Source organism: Apostichopus japonicus, chromosome 11 (assembly GCF_037975245.1).
Source record: "Apostichopus japonicus isolate 1M-3 chromosome 11, ASM3797524v1, whole genome shotgun sequence".
Classification (NCBI taxonomy): Eukaryota; Metazoa; Echinodermata; class Holothuroidea; order Aspidochirotida; family Stichopodidae; genus Apostichopus; species Apostichopus japonicus.
Window position 1 is genome coordinate 1,962,562 of NC_092571.1, and position 25,202 is coordinate 1,987,763.

Consider the following 25,202-nt stretch of genomic DNA (forward strand, 5'->3'; position numbering starts at 1 on the left):
AAGAACTAGTTATTAACTACACATTTAACTTCGCACTTCAACATTAAGCTAATGAAAGAGTTAATAGGCCTATATCTTTAACAAGAATAGGTTTTAAAGCTGGATTTATATCAATCACAAATACATATATATGGTACTATAACTTGATGTGTGTGTATTAAAAATATTCACAAAGGTTATTCCAGTTAAAGGCATTGAAGACTCGCCCCAAACTGCGTGCCGCGCTCTGAAAAAAAAGTTAACTTTCCGTTACTTGCAAGTGAAGTTTTCTGCTTGTCGCTACAAAATGCAGACAGTAATGAAACGTGATACCTTGTTATCTTTAGCTAGACCTGAGATGTCCATCGCTGTATCGTTTGTACTGTGATGTGGGTATTGACCGCAGCTGTATGTACTGACTGTACACTAGTGTCTAATTACCGAAGGTAGCAAGCTGTGTGCGTATTTTCTGGGATCGATGGTGGTGTCTAACACTTCTGTTACACCTCATTCGAAACTAGGTTAGATCACCGGCATTAGACGTTTCTTTTTGCGCGAGTCTTCACACCCTTTAATAGTTTACAATCAAAGGCAAATGTATCCGGTTGTATCCTTATCAGTTGTAGCATCCAAGTTTTTGAAACTATTACAGATTTTATGAAATTAAAATTAAAATAGGAATAGATATAGTATATATGACAAGAACACTTTACTGAACCTCAAGATTTCTGTTATTTTACTATAAGTTACTATACTCTATGACTTCACGATCATTCACGATGTACAATGTTTATAAGACAGAGACATAGACAAAGGCTAGGACAAATAAATAAACAGGGACGAGGACATGGACGAGGACCAGGACAAGAACTAGGACAAGGACCAGGATGATGACGAGGATGACGCAGATGACGAGGATAATGACCAGGACCAGGACAGTGACTATGACCAGGAAGAAGACGAGGCGTGGACGAGGACTAGGACCAGGAAGAGAACAAGGAATAGGAAGTCGAGGCGTGGACGAAGACTAGTACCAGGAAGAGGACGAAGCGTGGATAAGGACTAGGCTCAGGAAGACGACGAGGCGTGCACGAGGACTAACCGTGGACGAGGACCAAGAAGAGGAAGAGGCGTGGACGAGGACGAGGCGTGGACAAGGAGGCTAGGACGAGACGTGGACAAGGACTAAGACAAGAACTAGGACAAGGATCCAAGTACCAGGACGATGACGAGGATGATGCAGATGACGAGGATGATGACCAGGACGAAGACAATGACGAGGACCAGGTAGAGGTCGAGGCGTGGACCAGGAAGAGGACTAGTACGAGGAAGAGGACGAGGACTAGGACGAGGAAGAGGACGAGGACTAGGACTAGGACGAGGACAAGGACGAGGAAGAGGACGAGGACGAGGACTAGGACGAGGAAGAGGACGAGGAAGAGGACTAGGACTAGGGCGAGGACTAGTCGAGCAGCTCTTTAGAGGCAAGGGGGTTTGTAAAAGTTGAATGAGCCAATAGACACGATGGTTGTGGAGGTCGTATAATTTATCAAATTGTTTGTAATTAGTATTTTGAAGTACTTTAACAATTGAACATTAATTGAGAAACGGAGAAAATAAATCATCCCTGAAATCGTAGGAACTTTTTAATCATTTATTTTAAGTGGAGCTTCTTGGAGCTAGGCTTCTGTAAATAGCCTACCGTGTAACTTCCCTATAGAGCGCGAAATAAGATACCAACTCTACCGAGCTATAGGCCTACAAGGCGCCGTCATAGTTACACAACCACATTACAATAGAGAAAAATAAATGTCATTATAGTTTGTTCTATGTTCACTTAATTAGTTTACACTTATAGCTTGTTCTTGGTAGATAACTTTCTGTGTATCACAGATATATGAAACGATCGCTTGTTTCTAGGGAAGAGTTAGTCGCGTCGTGGGCTTTTTTGCATCAACAGTATGCACTACGTCCATATAGTATAATCACATGGGTACATAACGTTATTCACGCACAGAATAGGTTTTGGACCCTTGGGATGTAGAATGAGTTGGACGAGGCTGGTTGACCGGAAGCGACTACCCGCTGAAAAGTAAACACCAGCTAAAATGTTTGCGTATCGTTCTATGCACAGTAGACCTAGAGTACTAACATTGTGCTGAGACATGTAAGTAAGCGGGAAAGGGACGGAAATATGTACAACAATTAATTCCTTGATACAGAAATGTAAAATTTCATTATATTCACTCTACGAAGTCGCCAGAGCATAGATTGAAGTTTTCAAATGGCATACTGCACTACCCCTATTTGCTCAAAATGAGAATAATCACCGCAACGCGAAAACAGGGACAATGCAGTTGTCATGGTCAAACATGAAGAGAAATTGATTCGGGCACTACAGAAGAGCAAAACATTCTGATTAACGGTGTAGTATAGATTGCTTGCCATGGCCACATATTGCTAGAATTACTCAAGAAAGTATACATTCTGACTAATATATATGAATTACGTATACATATACTGTCACGTGATAGCATTCACTGACCAATCACCGAACTCGATGTACCTTATATGTATATGGCGTCACCGTAAACCTTGAGTATACGTTATGGGTTTGAAGTAGATATTTTCTTTCCAAAAGCTCTATATAACCTTATCTGAAATAGATTTTCAAGTCCACATGGTTTGATATAAGGAGGCATTGTTATTTGAACATAAACCATTTTATCTGTTACACTGGTTTAAGTTCCACTTCAATTTATTTTCATAAGTCACTTTATGAACTCTGGTCCCCTTTACAGTCGTATGTTACTGTTGCTCTTTAATCTACGGTGTACTTGATGTTATTGGGTGAGTAATTCAGACTATAAGCCTAGAGTGAACTTCCTATTGGAATCCACATCAGCAGTGTGATCAAGATCTAAGATGGATGCTGGAACAAGTAATACCAAACATGCTGGAACAAGTATTACCAAACATGGTGCTGTCACGGTAGGATTATTCGCACACATTATTTTGTTTAAATTATATTCCAAGATATATTACACGTGAAGTGCATTTTTTGCTTTCTAAGATAAAACACACAGACGCGCGCCCGCGTGCAAATGTAATATTTCTAGGTTGCCTTTAATGAAAATATTTGTGCCTTAGTAATTCAACCTCCACCCTACGAAAAGCTATACCGACTTTGTGAGAGGTTTTCTGCTTTATTTGTAGTGTTTTGCAAATGAGCGATAAAGTTGGGGGGGGGGGGAGTGTACATGGGGTTTGGCGGTGTTTGGCGTGTGGGGGGGGGTGACCACCGAAAAGAATCTTCATAAACCGTTATTGGAAGAACCATAAAATGTCCTGATTATTATGACACCAACTTTTATCTGGCTTCAATATTGTGAGATCATTGCAAGCTCAAACCGTTAGGTTAATTCCACAGAATATCACAGTGGAGAACTAAATGTTCTGTAAAAGTGGCAGGGTATCAAAACTCATATGAAAAGAATGCACATACAAAATAACAGATCCACAGAATTGTGCAAAACCAAGCATTTTTTTCTTACTTCGTTGTTCTTCTAGGGCGACGTGACGTTTCGCTTGCTAGCATTGTCAGTAGTGGCTTGTATATCCGGATCTTTTCAATTCGGTTATCAACTTGGAGTCCTCACGGGACCGTCAGATGTAAGTCATATTTAATATGCATAACACCAAAAATATGTAACTAAAAAATCTCTTTCTGAAATGAGAGCAACTGGGTTTTATATGTCATGTCATGGGGCCGCTATTGTAAGTTTTTACATTTGTAATTTGTGTAATACGATATAGCTACAACAAAAATTTGCATATATGCATAAAAACAGATTGTTCGATTGTTTTGATGTGCTGCCAGTAGTCGTGAATTTCTGTTATTGTAAGCACTGATTAAAAAAGGAATCGACCTCTTTAATTTGTATCTCATCGTTACAACTATTTCATAAAAAAAAAAATAGCTTCACACTATCGTGTTAGATTTAAACTTACAACTTCATATCAAGTATAGAAAGAAACAGAATTTCTTGCAAGTAACGTCTCCTTTCTGCTAATGTTTTTTTTTTTTTATCTTGAAGCGTATACGGAATTTTTACAACGAGTCTCAAGTAGATAGGAGAGATGAACCACTAAGTGAAACTGCCAGCTTATGGCTCTGGTCTACCACTGTTTCCGTCTTTTGCGTAGGAGGCGCTCTTGGAGCATTGTCGTCTAGTTATTTAGCCGACTTTCTTGGGAGGTAAAGCATTCCGAAATATTTATATATATAGCAGATGTTCGTGGGAGGTAAAAGTCTTACACACTATTTATATACCTGACTTTCTTGGGAGGTAAAGCCCTTAAACGTGACATTTATTTAGCCGACTTTCTTGTGAGGTAAAGTCTTGCACAATATTTATATAGCTGACTTTCTTGGGCGTAAAGCATATTACGAAATATTTATATATGTAGCTGATATTCGTGGGAGGTAAAAGTTTTACACACTATTTATATGGCTGACATTCTTGCGAGGTAAAGCCCTTAATAGGACATTTATTTAGCCGACTTTCTTGGTAGGTAAAGCATATTACGAAATATTCATATATATATAGCTGATATTCGTGGGAGGTAGAAGTCTTACACAATATTTATATAGCTGACTTTCTTGGGAGGTAAGCCCTTAAACACAGCATTTATTTAGTTGTCTTTTCTTGTGAGGTAAAGCATTTTCATCAAGTTATTGCCCGGAACAAAATATGAGTTTTTGACGTCGGAAAGGCATGTTTATGTTTTTAACCAACTGAGCTATCCATTCCTAAGTTAGTGGCCCTATTATTAACCATGGATAATTCGGTGACAAAGTGTTGGGTGTGCGGCAGTCAGAATTCAAAGTACCTCGTATGGTCAAAGTAGGGTCCATGGATCATAGACTCCCCCCTCCCCTCCCACAAAAACTGCAAAAATTGTGCAAAATTGGAATGTTTGAAATTGAAAATGCCTCGCTAGTAACGTAAAGTAATATAACCTTCCAACTGAGATTTCTAAACAATTTTGACTAAGAGCCACAAAATAACCAATAGTGACTAAATAACCAAAAGGGACAAAATATATTATCCAACAGGGACAAAATAGCCAACAGGGACAAAAATGAATAATAGGGACACAGTTTACAATAGGAACTCAATACACCTTACGAACACAATCAACAATAGGGATACAATAAAACAATAGTAACTATAAATAATGGACTATACGCGCATATGCTTGAACTCACCTAGTGATATAAAAGGCAGAAAAAACGTTACCAAAATGTCCCACTTTAAAGCAGCATTTTGCGTCCTTTTCTATGATTTTTCTCAACCTCACTAACTCTAATATGCCATAACGACATACATAACTAGCTTATCTATTTAAATCTTACTTCGAATGGTGGCATAAAAATCGAAAAATTTGCAACTCTCAACTTTGTTTTCTCCAAGATATTTTCCTTTGGGATCCCAATAAACCTCGCCCATGATATGAATATTTAAACACTACGATTTGACCAATACGTAATATAACACCATGCTTGATTTATGTACAGTTGTACCAGGGAGTTCCATAACAACTCCCTGGTTGTACCATCGCAAAGTCTTGCATCTATTTTAAGCAACGGCTCATAACTAAACCTGCATCTCTGATTGGTTGAATTCAAACTAGTGGGTTTGGGGAACTGTATGCGATTAATTTTAAATGTGGAATTTGTCGTGGACACTTTTCTCATTATCTGCAAATATCCTTAATTACTCGCCAATTAACGTTGTTGGCAAGGAAAAACTTGGCTAATATCTTAGATTGCTGTTTTGTGATTGAAATATGTAAAAAATTCGAAGGACATGTCAAAAAAGTAGAAAACGGAGACCTAACGCAAAATGCTGCTTTAATAGTCAGTGACTATATACAGCAACTTGCTGGGATTATGTAACCGCGTAATGGAGTACTCATATGATTTATGTTGTAGCTTATGAGTTGAGGACAAATGTCGGTTTTGTCTGGCTATGGCCAGGAGGCAATTTAACAGAAGGGGCGGGGGGGGGGGGACACATAAGAGGGCCGATATGGAAATATGAAAAAAATATTCAAGGCAATTAGTATTGTTACGATGTATGCTAACACATGATGTGCAAAACCCAAAAGACAATTTACTGTAATCTTGTTATCTGTCTTATTCATAACGGAAACAGTGTCTCAACTATAAGAGGGTTGATAGTACTTCTATAACCCTTAACACCCTTTAGCAAACACATTGACATAAGAATATGCAATCTTTTTTGTTTTTCAGGAAAGGAACAATGCTTTTCTCCAATTTGATCTCCATTTTTGGAGCTTTATTTATGGGCCTTAGTTACACAATAAATTACTATGAGATGGTTATTGTAGGAAGGTTTGTGATTGGTTTGTACGGTGGTAAGTTTATTTCAATATTAGTATTATGTTCACAAGGGTACTTTATCATATGTGTACCAATTTTGTTTTGTAAAAATCTTAAATATTCTTCTTTTTGTAGCTTATAAGTACTTTGTGTTATATCTATAAACATGCAGGCACATGGTGCAATATTTAACAAAATCAACGTGGCTTCAGATATGCTTTTTGTTGTTGCTTAATCACACATTGCTTTTCTCTAATTTTATCTCCATTGTTGGAGCTTTATTTATGGGCCTTAGTTACACAACAAATTACTATGAGATCGTTATTGTAGGAAGGTTTGTGATTGGTTTGTACGGTGGTAAGTTTATTTCAATATTAGTATTATGTTCACAAGGGTACATTATCATATGTGTACCAATTTTGTTTTGTAAAAATCTTAAATATTCTTTTTTCGTAGCTTATAATTTTGTGTTATTCTATAAACATGCAGGCACATGGTGCAATATTTAACAAAATAAACGTGGCTTCAAATATGCTTTTTGTTGTTGCTTATTCACACATTGCTTTTCTCCAATTTTATCTCCATTGTTGGAGCTTTATTTATGGGCCTTAGTTACACAATAAATACCTATGAGATGGTTATTGTAGGAAGGTTTGTGATTGGTTTGTACGGTGGTAAGTTTATTTTAATATTAGTATTATGTTCACAAAGGTACTTTATCATATGTGTACCAATTTTGTTTTGTACACATCTTAAATATTATTTTTTTCGTAGCTAATAAGTACTTTGTGTTATATCTATAAACATGGCGGCATATGGTGCAATATTTATAAAATCAACGCGGCTTCAAAAATAGTTTTTGTTGTTGCTTAATCAGTCAATGAAGTTCAAATAGGTTCATATAGTCATGTCGCAAACTACATCTTAACCGTATGGTTCATGTGTACTACACTGTATTATGTGGATGACGAAGTACCTCAGACATGTTGATCATTTTAACCGAACTTATTTGGGATTTCCTACTTGTGCCTTCAGTTTTGGTAGCAAGCATTTTCATATTTGATAATATATAATCTTATCTCATCTTCTCTTTGTCCCTCCACTGTTTATCTCCTACCTCTCCTCTTCCCCTGTTGGTTTCTTTCTTTCTTCTCTCCATCCCTTGTCTACTTATCCCCTTACATCTATCTCTTTGTGTTCACCATGCTCATTAACCTGTCTGTATTCTGTGCGTGTATTTGTACCTTCTGTTACTGTTACTTATCATTTAGCCTGTTTGAAGAAGATCCTGCTAGGATCGAAACGTCAGGCCAACTTACTTTACACATTCTCCTACACATGGCTCTCTAGTGGATTAGCAGTTTACTAACAGTTTTATTTTACTTTAATATATAATCTTTGTATAGGTTTAAGTATCACCATTGTTCCGCTCTACCTCATCGAGATATCTCCTGCCAATCGACGTGGAGGGATTGCTATAATACACCAGGTTATCCTGAATTGTGGTTTACTTATTGCACAGGTATGCATGGGTTTAACACAAAATGACATACAACTTAATGACTTCTGTGACATGTTTACAGAGGAAATATGAGCTAAAACATCTTAATCATATCTCCAAATTCCTTTACGTACCTTGCCAAGTTTGAGGATTTCATCATAAATTTCTAGCTGAGATTGACACCTTTGTGTTCGTAACACGGTAACATGTGTTACAGGTGGCACCAGTAGTTACTGTACTAGCAATGAGTATCGGCTGGCATACAACAACACATTCATGTTTGTCACAAATGACGTCACTGACTATGTGTAAAAAGAATTGGAATGACGCCAACCATTCACGCCCAAGCATGTATGGTATAATCTTAAGTAAATACTGAACTGATTACCTAAAACAATGTATAATTGTTAAGAAAGTAACGTTTCATACAAGACGATGAAAGTATCATTCCGCCCGCGAGAATTGGATATTTAATTCCATTCCTCAGATTCTTGGAATTTATGCATTCGACTACAACACAGGTTGGCCTATCCTTCTCGCCTTAACTGCGGTACCTAGCATCATTCAACTATTCATACTTCCATTTTGTCCCGAGAGTCCAAGATTGCTTTTTATGAAGGGAAAAGAAGTCAAGTGTAGACAAGGTGAGATCTGAATAAACAATTCAAATAGACTACCGCCCTTACTGCTGTAATAAATGTATGTGATTTGTAAAGGGGCGAGGAGGGGAGAGGATAGGGTGCATGGTGGCATATTTCCAGTGTATTAATTTGTTAAATATAACATAAACCACAACTTGGAAGAATCTAAATTAGAGCAAATATTAAATTAGACTTTTCCTAGTGTTGGTCAGAAATAAAGTAACGGTGTGATTTTTTTCTCCAAAAATATTGTGATTAGCGTTAATGAGACTCCGTGGCTTAGATGATGTTGACGAGGAAATGAAGGAGTTAGAAGAAGAAGCAAAAGAGCAACGCCAAAGCGAGAAAGTCGGTATATGGGATGTTCTGATGATAAGAAACCCGGATTGGAAGAAACCTCTCATTATCTCGGTCTGTGTGCATGCTGGACAACAGTTGACTGGTATCAATGCGGTAAGACTATATAACTTGTAAACCCTCCAAAAATGAGGAAGGTGTAGAAAATAACACCAAAAGGAAATAAGTAAATATCGAATTGTAAGAAAGGTTAAAGTTGTTGGAGGTAGGAGAAGGGGATGGAGTGGAGTGGAGCGGAGGAACCTTTCATTCCCAGTTTCACCAGGTATCGACACGCAACACAGTTGGTGGGAGTGGGAGTGGATGTGGGAGTGGGTGTGGGGTTTCTATTGTCAATAGCCCTCAAACCTAAACTATATGTAGACCCTCTCCGACCCCTCCCACCCCCCCCCCCCGGCGCACGGAAAGGTTGATTAAAACGCACAATGAAGATCAGCGCTTTACGTCACGTGGAAAATTATTTCCCTGTGATGGGTTACACTTGGATTTGAACTTTTCCGGTCCAAACAAGAATCACCGCCGGACACTGCCAACTGAAATTCGGGAAAATGCTTCCAATTTCTGCAGTATTCCCGACTGAAGCCGATGTGACTTAAAACTGGTAAACACTTGATCAGTCATAGTTTAAGGAACACGAACACCGTCCGACTATCCACGATTCTTCCGAGTAATGACAGTCGGCTTGCGTCGGCAGTGTGCAGCCGGTGTTAAACTTTCAAAGAATTGCTAATGAAATAAATCAAACTTTCTGTTAAATTTGGCAGAAGACCAAATATTCTATATTGCATGGTTAATTATTCAATCATTTTGAGCAACTAAATGGTTGTAACCATATATAGACATATCCTTCTCATGTCGAGAGGGATCTTATTATGCTTGAATATGGCAGGCTCGGTCAAACATAATTCAACGTTATAATCCATGGGACGCCAGCAATAACGCCTGCAATCAATATCTTTGTTATTAATGTTGCTTGCTTCACAGATCCTGTTCTATTCCACGGAGTTATACGAACTGACTGGCCTAGACGACAGGCAAACGGGTTATGCCGTGGTAGGCATAGGTGTCATCAGCATAGTGACAAGTATAATTTCGGTATGTAGGCTATGATTAATGATGAAACATTTTACTGGTTAACTGGTGGCAGCAGTGGGATTGCAGTAATAGTTAAAGCTGAATAGTTAACGTTAAAACAATACTTAAAAGAATAGACCATGTAAAAATGTCTTTTTGATATGTTACAGAGGAACATACTCTCACCATTCTATAGTGAAATTTGCATTCATTTCCCCCTATACGAGTGTAAACCAAGGGCCCTTAATGTTTTGCTTGTGCTTGCATAAAAGAAGGAAGCCAGTTTGTTTTAAAGTTCTTTATCCGATATAGGTCTCGACTTATTATTGACCTTATATAGGATATTTAGATGAAACAGAAGATAAGCAGAGGTTTTATTGTTTCTATCAACAGATATTTTTGGTGGACAAGTTTGGACGTAGAAATTTGCTTCTTTATTCAGTTGCTGTTGTAACTGTTTCCTCTACTGTTTTGGCTTTCTCAATCAGTTTTCAAGTGGGTACAACATTTTATGGAAAGATTAATATATTTACCTAAAAAAAAAATATAAGGATTTTTGTAGTCTCATAAATGACAGTAGAAAGATTTTGTTAGTGCTGTTTGATAAACAATATAAGGTATCTGTATCTTTAAGGGATACTTGAACAACGTTAAATATATTTACCTAGAACAAAAATAAGGATTTTTGTAGTCTCATAAATGACAGTAAAGATTTTGTTAGTGCTGTTTGATAAACAGTATAAGGTATCTGTATCTTTAAGAGATACTTGAACAACAAGAATCGAATTTTGCTATAAGGCCGTAAAGAACTGTTCATACACGATCGATTTGAGGAAGGCACTGAGTGGTTTCGCCAATGGAAATAGGTAGAGTTACCGGAAAAGAAAACTTTACTCAATTAAAAAAAAAATGGTGTAAGAGGGGGAGACAAGTAAGAAGTTGGTGAAATTAATGCAATGATCTTACACGTATATATAATTTCTTTAAGTCTGTAAGAGGCTATATGGTCGGATTATAACAAAAATCATATATACCAACTAATCCTTTGTTCTGAGAGTTGTAATTGTGCACGGTTTTAGAAGAAGCTTCATATCGTGTTAACTCACAGTCTATTTTAAAACACATTAAAATACACCTAGCCTTTACATTAATAAACGTATAGGAAGTAACAAAGCGTGTGTCACGTTAAGTAATAGTACGCTGTATGCTAGGACGCTTTATTTTCAGTTATCTGTTGTTTTTTAGTACCGCTTTGACTGGTTGAAATGGATCTCTCTTGGTATGGTGTATCTCTTCCTTGTGGCATTTCATTTTGGAGCAGGTAAAGTTAAACTATGGCAACAATTCTTGGCCGGTAACCGACACTACCTTTAAAAATTTCACAGTATAAACTTTAGGTTTTACAAGCAAGTGCAAGGACGTTTGGTGGTTAAAAAGCCAGCTTTTTCTAGTTATCAATGAGAGTGACAGAACTGAATGAGATTAAATTCTCAACATATCTCATCACCCGAACTTAGTTTGCTAAAGATAACAATCGCATGTCCAAAAAACATTCTAATTCGAATATACAACACACGCACACGCGCATGCGCAAGCGCACGCGCACACATCAGTTTAAAACTGATCGAATGCTGGATTTACGTATTATGCATTTAGCATAATTATTGTTAACTTTTCATGAAATATACAGTTTCGATATGTTTATTTTCACTTTCCTTTAGCTTCAATACCATTCGTGATAGTTCACGAGATATGGTCCCAGGGTCCACGTGCAGCTGCTATGTCCATCTCAGCACAAGCAAACTGGTACAGTAACTTTCTGGTGGGATTATTATTTCCTTATCTAAAGGTAAGTATTCAACAACTTCAAACAAAACATTAAAATAGATGACACCATGTGGTGTGGTATCGTCATTATATTGCTGACTCTATATATATATTTCGTAAATCAAGTTAGAAGAATTCTATTATTAAGGGGTCTTGCTAAGTTTGGGGTTCGTGGATTCGTCTGTGTATAGGGGGGGGGGGGGGTTAATGGGGTGGACTGATTGAATAAAAGCCCTAGGCCTCCAAACATTTTTGAACTGCCATGAATTTCGACAACATACCCATGTTATACCAAATCTTTTAAGTTTTAATTTTTTTTTGTGCTGATGTCAGGGGGAGCTCTCGCATGTCACAGGCAATCGTTTGCAACTCCGAATAAAGTACCATGCCCTGCCTGCACGCGTTAGTGGAAAAGAGAACAGGGCTGCTGTGGATGCGCATGGGTGTTTTCAACAGTGGATCTGGCCTATGCCTTCACTGGCAAGCTAATACACAACTAAACAGGGATCTACTCACCCCTCTATCAATTCAGTTTTCATTCTTGAAATGATCCGTCCATCCAACAATTTGTCTCTTATCCAATTCCAGCTGTCCAAAATGAACAGATGAAAATTAAACAAAATCTATTTCATACCGAATTATATCATAAGTTTTGATGTACATTTCTCCATTTCAGGATATTATGAACGGCTACACATTCTTAATTTTCGCAATGTGCAGTTTCCTTTACACTCTTATGACCGCCTTCTATGTGCCCGAGACCAAGGGACGCACATTTGAACAAATCACGGCGTCGTTCAAAAGTGGCTCAAATCCAAATTCGACAAGCAAATCGGGCAGCGATGACCCAGCGGGCATAATATACCCAGCGGGCATAATAAACCCAGTTTATCAACCAGAGGACACTGAATCAACCCATGGAGCTATAAACAGATCAACCACAGACACTTATCTTTAAACCAATAGATTGAGTTACGTGTGTGTATGTTGTACACCTACCCCACATATCTCAAGAAGGTCTTGCTCCGGTTAAAGGTAAATCGGGGTTTAAAAGTCGTATCATGTGGTGCGGTATTGTCAATTTTCGATAAAATATTTCAAGAAGTCAGGGCACCTATATATTCCCCCCCCCCCCCAACTTTTATTCTTTAACACTTAAACCGGCAATGTTTGTATTTAGGTGATGTGAATTTTGTTGTTGTTGTTGCAAACCCCCATCTTTAATTTCAGAAATGAAAGCTTAATAATTAACGAGAAACGTTAATAAAGTAATCATATGTGGATAGATGGTGTCGTGGTTAGACTTGTTCAAGCCTTCATTCTTTTGTGCAAGATATTTGTATACTATATATAGTATCTTCCACTTGGAACAAAACAATTTCTGAGATATTCCTAGGTTTTTGTTCCTCAGGTGTATCTTATATCATAATATAAAAATGATAAAGGTTAGGTTTGTTTCATCTTTATATGTATAACACATTGTAAGATTTCAAAACATATGAACAAGACTTTGGCCCAATTCCCATCTTGGTGGCTTCTTTCGTTGATGAGATATAACTAATGAAATATGGATATTCACAGATTGCGCAATAATTTGTGACGTCATCCATAGACAACACATCAAATTGCTTTTTTTTCTCCTTTTTTTTCACTGATGAAATTAAAACATACTGGGTAGTTGGTATGAAATCATTTCATCATTCATATAAATAACATCTCGTCGTACAATTGACTTATTTTATTTAAAGATTATAAAATAATTTCAACGTTACAGGAAAACGGAAGCACATTTTGGCGTAGCCCATAAATAATTGAGCAATGACGTCATCTCATTGAAAAGTTAATAATTTTAGTATTTCATATTTCAACAACGAAAGAAGCTATGAAGCTGAGAAATGGATACTTCAATTCACAAGCTCTCTATAACATTGGTTTCTTCTTTTCGTAAATGTTGTACTTAATTACTCTTGAACGAGTTTCTCACAATTAATTTTAGATGAATCGAAATATGAGTTAAAATATGTCAGTTTGTCTATAACTATTGTTTCATGAGCTTTGAGATCATCATCAGCACATTTTATCGTTAACGTGCTAACATTTCTTAGAACTGCTTAAAGTGCTCTACCGTAGGTTCTGACCCTCCAACTTGTGGGAATGCTAAATTAGTTCAGTGAGGTAAATATATGTTAAAGTATAAGAAGGATTTACCCTTATTTCATTCTTCATAGCAAAGTTGGAAACATGACGGTCTTGAAACTAAAAAACGATGTCTGAAATATCAAAGCTAAAAGTATAGTAAATAAAAGCTTCAAAGAGATTGGATAAGCAGAAATTTGTTCCTATTGTTGAGGTAGTAATCTGGAAAATCTATTCATTTTGAAAACGACTTGAAGGAAGAGAAAGCCAGTTAAATTGATGTCTAATTGTCTTCTGTGTGTCATCTCATCTTATTAAGCAAAGAACTTTTCCCGAATAAAATTCTTTACTGAATTTTGGCGCTTTCAAGCAATACTTCCGATTGCTGCATATTATATTTTTCATTATATTAATATCCAACGACCATGTGGTTAATTTTTATTGCAATCATGTGAAAAAAAAATGCCCGGCTGTATAAAACTGTAATATGACTGAAAATAATAACTGACCAGAATACTACTAAACACAGTTTCAATCTGTCTTTCTTTTCTAAGTTAAATTGTAGACTTCCTCTTAACATGTTACAGTGTACGCCAAAGCAGATGTCAGCATTTGATCTCGAATTTCTGTCAATTTAAAGGATGTCTTAAGATACAAAACTAATGTTGATATGTTGTAGACACACTTTTAGCTATCCAGGTTGCATTCAAATTCCACTTTTATGTTTTTAGAAATGACAGTTTAATCAGCTGAGGTTCATCAGTTAAAGTGACTGGAATACAAAGTCTAGCATACATACTATAAGGTTAGTTCCTAAGGTGAAATTCAAAACTCTACGGGAAAGCATTTGTGGTCTCAAAATGACATGTTGACAATATATTTGTTATGGACGTATATATGGTGTTGAATGTCATCCAATGTTACTCCGTTGTTTCTATGAAGTTATATAACGGCCGAATTATAACAATTTTATAACAATTAATTAGCATTGAGGTCTGAACCGAGGCGCCTACGACAACATCACGTTAGCCTGAAAGGAGCATTTCGGAGTTTGAGCACATTTAAAGGTGCATATAACAGTTATAGATACTTTACCGGCATTCTCTTTCCTTGGAATAAGACACATCGAGTCAAAGGTCATCCTTTAGCAAGTGATTTAGCCTGTCGAGTTATGCCATCTCAAAATAAGACATAACATAATCTACAGCCAGCACGTTTTGTTTCTTCCCCAAATGAAAGCCAATAATCGAGAAACTAATGATATTTTTGCTTTAAGTTTACACGTTAGCCTATACTAACAAGACTGTTTCACCTAATACGCGTTTATTATGTAGGAAATGATTACCGATTCAACTAAATGATAACAGAAAATATTTTCTTCATACGCAAAACATCCGTTTGGAAAATTCAAACCTTTTTCTTCAGTGGTACAGTATAGGAATGTAACTTGGGGTCACTGAATAGCACTGTTACAGGATACGGTGTTACGACTGGATGGGTTAACTAACATTTACGGTGTTCAGAGTTAGCGCAATAGCTCTGCATTTTCCATGTTGGTTTGCCAAAACCAGTTTTTAGTATCGATATTAACTTATCATGTTTATATCAAATATTCATATACTCTTATCATATTATAAACAAACTCACACATTTTCGGAACGTATTAAACATAATTTGATTTAGACACTATTTATGAAATAAATTAAAATGAATTCAATCATATTCATTACTTTGCACTTGTTTGGAAAATCCACTTATCACCACGACCAGCGTCTTTGTATGATAACCTTAAGCGAAGAACACAAATTACTTAAGATAATCAACAAAGCTTAATCTAAATCACTCCACCCGATATTCACATTGCTACAAATTTGTGAAACTTCAGGTAGCTACAGTAAATTCGATGACAATCGGGTGATTAACAAGGTCTGAGGGTTTGCAAAATAGAAAACAATTCGATATTAATGTGAATATCAGAAGTCTTCTATCGAAAGAATATTCACGGGTTTGACTTATAAAGGCTATAAATCGACATCAGACAAATTTTTATGTACCAAGTATGTATTGGAAATTTTGTAATTAATTGCAAACAATCAACTATAGCAAATTAGTACTAAAATTCGTGTTGCTATATATATATTATAGTTTGTCTGCATTTTGGAGAGGAAAACTATTGAAAATTACCAAAAATGTTAAAGGGCTGTTGGATCTTTATTTGGTGGGTGATACATATGAAACGGTATTTACTAATCCTATAGTCAAACGAAGTTAAAAAAAAACTTTAAAAAAAATATCAATGATTCTTTTTTCAACAGTTCGTCTACGTTAAAAAGAAAGGGAATAAAAACAAGTTCTCAATATAAACAACCAATGGGTATTAAACGTTTCACAGAATTCAAGAGTTTTTGTAAAAAATCTTCAAAAATACCAACATTATGTTCTCTGCTTTTTGACCTTGGAAGTTTCTGTTTTATGTCTAAACACAGAGACAAAACTTAGGGTAGCAAGGCAAAGGTCAAGAATGAAATAATGTTCTATTTTTACAGCTTAACGTATATTAACTTTTGTACATGGAAGGTATTGATAAATCCAAATAATTTATAATCATTCGTCTATATAAGCTATATATCTGACGGTGTAATAACACAGTTGTATATAGTACCATCAATACTTGATATTGTCATATAGCATATATGTATTGAGTTTCAGATACTCTATTCGTCAGCTAACCTTTACTATATATGATACGGGTTCTAGTGTTCACATTCTCAGGCTCTAATGACACACAGTATTTGGAATACTGTGTAAACTGGCATGGTTCGATGTATGAGTTTCATTGGAATGTACACCATTTAATATCTTTAATACTCATAAATCAACCTAAGAGTGTCGTTAACATTTATTCTCGTATGTTGAAGTATTTTCCCATATGGCGTAAATTCGTATAGCTGTCAATATAACACTTCAAATCCTACTATACTTCAGTCGGAATATTACACTAGTAGGGATTAGACGGTTGAAGCCTGTATATAACATGGTGCCGTGAAGGAGGAGTTCATATATTTACATATATTAGTTCTTCCAATAAGTAGTGGAGAAACAAAATCTAAATTATTGAAATTTATATCAAATTAAACCTAAGAAAAACTGTTTCAAGAGCCTAGGCAAAATATTTGTGATTGATGATAGTTTACAAAAGAGAGATAGAGAATTCGATTTCTGTTTTTTTTTATACAGATATTGGAGAAAATTGGAGGGTACTTGGGGGGGGGAGATATACACATAAAACATCTCAATACAAACTGATTGAACTGATTGAAAGACCGAATTTCTTTATTCGTATATTGACAATTATGAAACATGAACTTATAAGAGCTAATTCCAAACATTGCTCTAGGATTACGTCATGAAAAATCCGACATTTCACCAGTTTCTTGTTTCTAAGGTGAAAGTTGAAATAGTAAGATATGAAAAAGGGAGGAATTTTGCAAAAATGGGTCAAACTATGCAGAGTCTATTGTCGTGTCCTGTTTTTCTGTTAATATGGAATATTATAAAAAACGGGAAGTATGATAAAACCATTCATAGCACTCCAATATTCTATTTAAGTTTTATGTTCCATGAAACAACAACACAAACAATTTCACCTATCAAATTACCCTGAGATTTGTGTACTTTTGTACAGCACTGTCTCAATGTGATCGTAATTTTAGTCTGTTTTATATAGATGCCAGTGAAAACAATCTAAGTACTCGATACTAACAATACATAGCTCTCAGTGAAAACAATGTCAGAATTCTAACACTAAATCAACATAGATGTCAGTAAAAATAATGTCAGACTTCTAACACTAATTGAACAGAGATGTCAGTGAAAACAATGTCAGAATTCTCACACAAATTTAACATAGATGTCAGCGAAAAAATATCAGTACTCCTGAAGTAACTAAACATAGCTCTCAGTGAAGACAATTTCAGAATTCTTACACTAACTAAACATAGCTCTCGGTGAAAACAACGTCAGGATTCGAATACTAAAAACAATGTCAGAATTCTCACACAAATTTAACATAGATGTCAGCGAAAAAATATCAGTACTCCTGAAGTAACTAAACATAGCTCTCAGTGAAGACAATTTCAGAATTCTTACACTAACTAAACATAGCTCTCGGTGAAAACAACGTCAGGATTCGAATACTAATTTAAATTAGTTATGTTAATTAGCTATGTTAGCTATGTTAATTAGCTATGTTAATTAATTAGCTATTTTAACTAATTAGCTATGTTAATTAACATAGCTCTCAGTGAAAACAATATCAGAATGGTAACACTAATGCAACATAGATGTCAGTGAAAACAGTGACAGTACTCTAATACTAACTAAACATAGCTCTCAGTGAAATAAATGTTAGAATTCTAACACTAAATCAACATAGATGTCAGTAAAAATAATGTCAGACTTCTAACACTAATTGAACAGAGATGTCAGTGAAAACAATGTCAGTACTCTAATACTAACTAAACATAGCTCTTCGTGGAAAAATCTCAGAATTCTAACACTAATTAAACATTGGACATGTAAGAAAGTATATGCTTCTACCACTTAGGGTGGTTTATATCCACACCATGTTTTCTTTGACGGGTTTGTAACTGTAACATGTTGTTAGATAAATGATATACGTCGACATCAATTTTAAAGAGATTTATAGAAGATAAGTTTTCTTTACACATTTTTTTTTTTACATTTAATTATCTTTATAAGAAAGAGTGGAGTGGTTAAAGCGGGTATCTCTTCTAAAGTAGAAAGTAGAAAAGTTTAAAACAAGGGCGTAGGAACCGGGGGGCTGGGGGCGCCAGCCCCCAGTGAAAAATATATGGGGGCGGAAGTATCATTCCGCCCCCCCCCCTCCCCCGCTCCGCAAGTCAGAAAACCCCTTTTTCATTTCCAAATGAGAAAAAAATCTCATTTGGAGCACCAAATTGCATCTAAGGCCAGGTGAAAATGCAAAATTATTTACAAAATGGAGTGGGTGTTGAAGTGTGCTATATTGCACCAAATTGCATCTGAGGCCACGTGGAAATGCAAAAAAAAATCCAAAGGGGAGGGGGACACCCCTCCCCTTAGACCCCTCCCCCAGGCCGGCCATCAGTCTTCAGCTCCCCACTCAAAAGTGCCTTCCTACGCCACTGGTTTAAAAAATCACAACAATGTCTAGTTCGGCTATAATAATTCACATTTTGACGTGTTGTGTTTCATATCTTCAGTAAAGAATGGAAGTCAATTTTGCTACATTGTAGACCTTTAAAGAAAACAACTTCTATGAGTGCGTGTTGCAATTTTATAACACAACTTTTTCATTTTTTTAGAATTGACGCTTTAAAAATTGACTTCTTTATTGAAGTGATTGTGCAATATAGTCTCATTCACAGACCATTAGATCAAGTCTTCTGATTCAACACACTCGACGGGAAAACGTAACATTTTGTGGATTTGAATGACATTTTTGCTATGTGTGACACATTTGACAAAGGTCAGTGATGTATATTATCATTCAAGAGTGTTATAGGGTGTTCTGTTGTTTATATGGAGCAAAAAAGATTATGTTTTGGTTGAGTTATACAAATTCATAAAGGATTAACATTAACATTAAATCATGCACAGTTGTGAGGAGTTGACGTCATCAGCAATGTATAGTCTTAAAGGAGAGTACTCCAGGGAATTAGCATATTTTAATGTTGAATATATTTAAATCTAGAATAGTTGCAGAACATGACTAAGACTCAACTTTGTACTTTGTCCTATATCAAAACTAAATTTCTGCCCAAAATCATCTTATTAAAGGCTGCCTTTTCAAGAATTTCCCAACAATCACGGACAATGCAACTCAAATTAAGAATGCAGTGGAATAAGATTGTTATCAAAGCATTTCGTCGCTCAGACAATCTTTCTAATATGCATTAATCATATATGCAGAAAGGATATTAAACACACACAATTTGACATGATAGTCGACAAGTCTGCGTTTTTCCTTTGTAAAAGTTTAATATTCCTAACTATGCAATAAGGTTGCAATAAGGTTAACTACAACCAGGGATGTGTTATACTTAACACATCCCTGCTATAACATCAAACCATTATGCATTACCGTTTCAAACGTTTAATTTTTTTGTTCAATGGCTAAAGATTCGTTAACTTCATGTGAAAGTCTTGTTATTTTACTCACGGCATTACGCAATAAGAAAAGTACAAGCGAGATAGGTGACTTGTATTGGGGTGGGCCGCTGGGGAGGGGGAAGGGGCGGGGTAATGATAAGATAAATGGCGTGGCTACCCAAATTAGGGAATTGGCTTCTATGTCGATACAAGACTACTCGCCTTAAATTCTGTTCCTAGCTTTTGCTGTGGATGGTAGTATTGAAAACTAATGCAATTTTTTGGGCCTATATATAAAGGACATAACTTCTATAAGCCATCTACGCTCTACTACGCTATAGAGAAGGGTTTAGTGCTTGCAGGGAATTTTTTAAGCAGTGGATGCATATTCAGGCCTTCACTGGCAAGCTAGCTAACTGTATATATAAACAAAGATGTACTTACCACTTCAGTTCTGGTTTCCATGCAAGTGTCTTACAAAAATCCAAAATATTCCAGTTGTCGAAATTATGTCCAGGTAATTACGGATCCATGAGAAATAATAAATTGTCCTTTCCACGTCATTTGAAACATTAGTCTATTTGTTTGTAAATATCACTATTTATCATATGAAATATGTTAGTCGTTCAAAACAACCATCTTCAATTTTAACAACAGTCAAATAATCTTGACCCAAAATGATGGGAAGATAGCATATAACCTATGCATCAAAGATGGCTTTGTAGTTTCGCGGTTAGTTTAATTACATAAAGGTAATCATAGTCACATAAAAATTAATAGACGCGGGGTTAGCAAGAACAAGGTATAACATGTAAAACGTGCAGTATTTCCCTATCCCATTGAAACGATTCTCTTAAACGGTTTGCATTGCTGTGTATTCAAAATAACAAGCACTTGGGACTCACACTGTACATGTAGAAAGCACATTATCGCATTCCAGATAACGGGGGAGAACAAAAGAGATCAAACCAGATCAAGAAAGAGTTACGTTAAATCTCTTGCTTCAGGTGATAGCTAACAATCAGAGACATTTGTATTGGAATTAATTCGCAAATTCGCCTATCGGTTTAACTTGACTAGGTTACTTACTATTGTACTTGCTTGTTTGGTTTTAAGGTTTTCTTTACGTTAGGGACGCCGCAAAACCCATCTAAGATCATATTAAATGGAAGTTAAAAAGTTGTTTTAAACGATCATCAGCAGGGGGCTATCACCCCCTCCAAGGCCCCGCCCCTTCCCACTCCCGCGCCGCAGTCTCCACCCCAACACCCCACCCCCTGTCACCCTGAACAAACATATATTCAATACACATATGATCTAGGCTACACATGCATTCATAGCCTCGAAGATGTAAGTTTTCATCAGACCCCCCCCCCCACACCCCCGCCAACACAAAAAGACAAGAAACATTTAATGTGGTTCAATTTTAGCTCCACGACGCCCGACTAACATGTAGAGCAGGGTTTCCCAACCCCATGTGGATGTCAGAGTTGTCCACGAACCCCCAACTTTTCGAGACACGATCTGAGTCATTATCAGGCGCGTATCCAGGATTTTCTAACCCGGGGGGCGCGAATTACAATCTAAGCGGAGCGCCACCATCGGTTGGTGCGCAGCGTACAAGAAAATTTCTGGTTTTGATACCCCCCAGATCACCGGAAACGGCACTTCTCGGGCTTGAAATGACCAACCAGATGTACACTTTTTGCCTGAGCACCAAGTATTTCCTAATAGTTTTTTTTTTCCATCCATAACCTTTTTGAAGATTGTCAACCCGGCACACGTCATGTTCGACCTGATCGCATCTCCTGTGGGTCTTTGCTTTTGTAGGTGATTCTACGTCGCAGCCCACAATACCCGTCAGCCCCACGTTTCAAGGTTTTAAGCCCCAAATTTGTTCAGAATTTGAAAATTCACATTTCTCGTGAATAAAGTCACTTCAAAACATACCTATAATGTTGTACAAAATTTCATCTATGGACAACCAATATAGAAAAACTTCCTTCAACCCCTAACAGACCGGTCAAAATTGCACGAGTAGAGGGAAGTGTGATGCAGAATGTTGGTCAGAAATTTTCGAAAATTCAGACACAGTTAATTTATTGGTGCAGAAATATTAAACCTCTTATAACGGCTATTATAAAACTTGGTTGAAGGAAATGAAAAAATAGCAGATATTTCCTTCAACCGAACACTACACACATAGGCGTAGGAGGCGCGGTGGCAGTGGCGGAGCTAGGGGTATTGGTCAGGAGGGGCGAGAATGGTCTGTAGGGGCGCTTTCGACACTATCTAAGCGGAGCGCCACCACTGGTTGGCGCGTAGCGCACAGACAATTTTTGAGTAAAGATACTCCCTAGATCGCCGGAAATGACCCTTTCAGGGCCTGGCTAATTTGCAGATAAACGAAGAATAGGGTGTCATCGCCGAATTACACCAACAAAATGTGAGAAATGTCAATAAGTAGATGAGAGCGCAATAAAAAAGTCAATAATCTAGAATAAGTAAAAAGTGGTAAAGAGCTGAAAAAGGCGCCAGCAGTCCATTTGAGTCCGTCAGGGGGGGGGGGGCATCCGCCCCCCTGACCGTATGGACGCTCCTCTACTGCGCGGCGGGGGTGCAGCCCCTAATTCGCCATTACTAATGTAAAAGAGAGTTTTGACATAATTGGACCTCCATGCTTTTTATACATCTACATGAGACATGTCGTTGTTTACATTAGCATCCCGCGGTATACTGCGGAATTTGAACGGACCGTACGGTACATGATGGCATGCGATGTAATAACCGATGCTTGCTTATATGATATTGACATTGACACGTTGAACGCGCGCTTGGCGCGCGAAAATTTTTGGTTATTTTTTCAGGCAAGTCGGACAGTTTTGAGGATTTTCATCCTGGAACGCCATTTTCATGCTCACTGATATGATGTGATATCTGCTGTTTGCGTTACAAATTCGAACAGGCGCGTAGCGATTAATTTGCCAAGGGAGGGGCGAAGCCTGTAGGCAAATTATCTAAGCGTAGCGCCACCATAGGTTGGCGCGAAGCGTACAAGAAAATTTTGGCCGAAAATGCCTCCCAGATCGCTGGAAATGGCACTACCCAGGACCATTTGTTAGCGCGAAGCGTACAAGCAAATTTTGGCCGAAAATGTCTCCCAGATCCCCGGAAATGACACTTCCCAGGCCTTGTAAGTTGCATCTAAGCACTTTCTATTTTGAAATTACTTAGCGATATCATTTAAAAAAAAAATGCTGAATGGGGGGCGGTCGCCCCCATCCCAAAATGCGTCATGTTCCCCGACGACACGGTCGAGTTCGAGACCAGCCACAGTTGGTTTCATAGCACAATTCTACACACGCGTTATGATAGACCATATATAGTATATATATAGATCATTAGTGAGAGAGGAAAATGGAAACGTCAAAAAAATGGAGTTGTCGGTGTAAGGGGTAGGGTGAGGCACACTTTTACGAAATTATTGATCCGTCACTGGCTACCCTTCAGCGCTGTAATGATGTCACTGATCCTCTTTCTCTTCCCGGTGTCTTCGCGTTTTTCTTTTACTCCCTCCTTTTCTCCTTCTTCTCTCTTTCTTCTTTTTCTTTTCCCTTCCTTCCTCTCCTCCTCTTTCCCCCCTCTTTTTTCCTTTTTTCTTCTCTTTTTTTACTCTCCTCTTTTTCTTACCCGGGGGGCGCGCGCCCCCAACGCCCCCCCCCTGGATACGCACCTGATTATTATACTATAATACGCACAAAAGTGCTTCGTAAAAGTTCAGGTTCATCGTGTAATATTGTCATGAATAAAACAACAAAAGATGAACAAATATTTATTTGGAAACTTCAAGATCAGCTCTTTATCTTCACGACGTACTGTCATGCGTAAACCAGCTTCACCAAAGCCATGCGGCCTATGTCTGTTTCATAATTTAGTCATTTATCACATGCACGGTACGGTACTACTATGACTTTCAGAAACGTCTCACGAACCCCCTGGGATGGACTCACGCACCCCATGGGGGGGGGGGTCATGCACCCCAGTTAGGGAACCCCTGATGTAGATTCCTAAAACCAGACGATTGTACTTTTATGGAGCAATTTAAGCCACCTGGCATTTTGGGACATGAGCAACGGACACAGTCCTAGCTAAGTTTGAAACTTTCTACTACTACTTCTGTTTTCAATATTTCATTTCAGGATATTATGAACAACTATACGCATTCTTGATTATCCCGTCGAGTAGTTCTTGTGTTACTCTCGTGACAGACTTCTATATTCCTGAGACCTAGGGACGCACGTCTGAGCACATCACGTTAGTATTCAGAAGAAGATCAATTCCAGGATCTACCAAAGCATCAGAAAGAGAGGTTGCAGACAGCATAATAAACTATATTTATCAAGTATTGGAGTAGAAACAGTAACCAACTTTCTTAAAAAGCTGTATACGTGCATTCATAAAATTAATAAATGCACAGAGGGTATCAATTAAAACTGCATGTTGCGTTTTGTCACGATCTGGGGGTGCCATCCATAAACAATAGAGTGAAAGGTAATATAATATCTTGATATAATATCAATAAAATGTGCTCTTTTGGCGGAGGGGGGGGGAGGTGGGGTCTTGGATATCAGATCACACAAATAGAAGTAAATGAGGGGCAAGAATTGAGGCAATTTTTGACCACTTTAGGCCTTCCAGGAGCAGCGTGCGAAATTTTTTCAAGTTAAAGACTACTGAGTGCTGAGAGGTTTGTTTACAAGTGACGAAGACGTTAGACTCTCATAGCGAAAAATATTCATTTTCATGATACGGGAAATTGAAGGTGCCATGAATGACCAACTTGTCGGTTATGCAGTGATGGGGTCGGGTTTAGCTAATGGGAACTTCTAAAAGACTTTGATATCATATTACGTTGACGATTTAGTGTGTAAGTCGATAAGGCAGTTATATGGAGTATGCTACTTTAAACGAAAAAGGAAGTTTGCAGTGGCATAATATATGATACGTATAGAACTTTCAAAATATAACATAGTGGTCCAAGAGCATTTATTTTTGAGACAGTTCCGTTTTTTGGGATACTTTTTTATTGAAATTTATTCATTTTATAATAAGCTAGGACAGTTTC

The 25,202-nt window shown here is 37.2% G+C and overlaps 1 protein-coding gene and 1 long non-coding RNA gene across 5 annotated transcripts in view; one reads left to right on the plus strand and one right to left on the minus strand.

Annotated features, from left to right (window-relative positions):
- LOC139975732 (uncharacterized) overlaps positions 1-25,202 on the minus strand; it is a 156,905-nt gene that overhangs the window by 69,621 nt on the left and 62,082 nt on the right. Inside the window, exon 1 of one of the 2 annotated variants that reach the window (XR_011795869.1) lies at positions 20,522-21,066. The exons of the other annotated variant lie outside the window; for it this stretch is intronic. This is a non-coding gene — a long non-coding RNA (uncharacterized lncRNA). Of the gene's footprint in view, positions 1-20,521; positions 21,067-25,202 lie in introns of those variants that run through there. 2 annotated transcript variants of the gene reach the window in all.
- LOC139975723 (solute carrier family 2, facilitated glucose transporter member 1-like) lies at positions 2,771-14,509 on the plus strand. Of its 3 annotated transcripts, none has more exons than XM_071983834.1 (12): positions 2,771-2,970; positions 3,550-3,651; positions 4,077-4,237; positions 6,299-6,423; positions 7,795-7,910; positions 8,377-8,533; positions 8,790-8,983; positions 9,872-9,982; positions 10,355-10,456; positions 11,207-11,282; positions 11,683-11,810; positions 12,122-12,452. In XM_071983834.1, the coding sequence occupies exons 1-12, from the start codon at positions 2,905-2,907 to the stop codon at positions 12,275-12,277; spliced, it is 1,494 nt and encodes a 497-aa protein (XP_071839935.1). In that variant the 5' UTR covers positions 2,771-2,904; the 3' UTR covers positions 12,278-12,452. The 3 variants fall into 3 exon arrangements, with proteins under 3 accessions (XP_071839935.1, XP_071839934.1, XP_071839936.1); XM_071983833.1 differs by lacking the exon at positions 12,122-12,452 and adding an exon at positions 12,465-14,509 and having other exon boundaries at positions 2,773-2,970; XM_071983835.1 differs by lacking the exons at positions 2,771-2,970; positions 3,550-3,651; positions 4,077-4,237; positions 6,299-6,423; positions 12,122-12,452 and adding exons at positions 6,456-6,745; positions 12,465-14,508.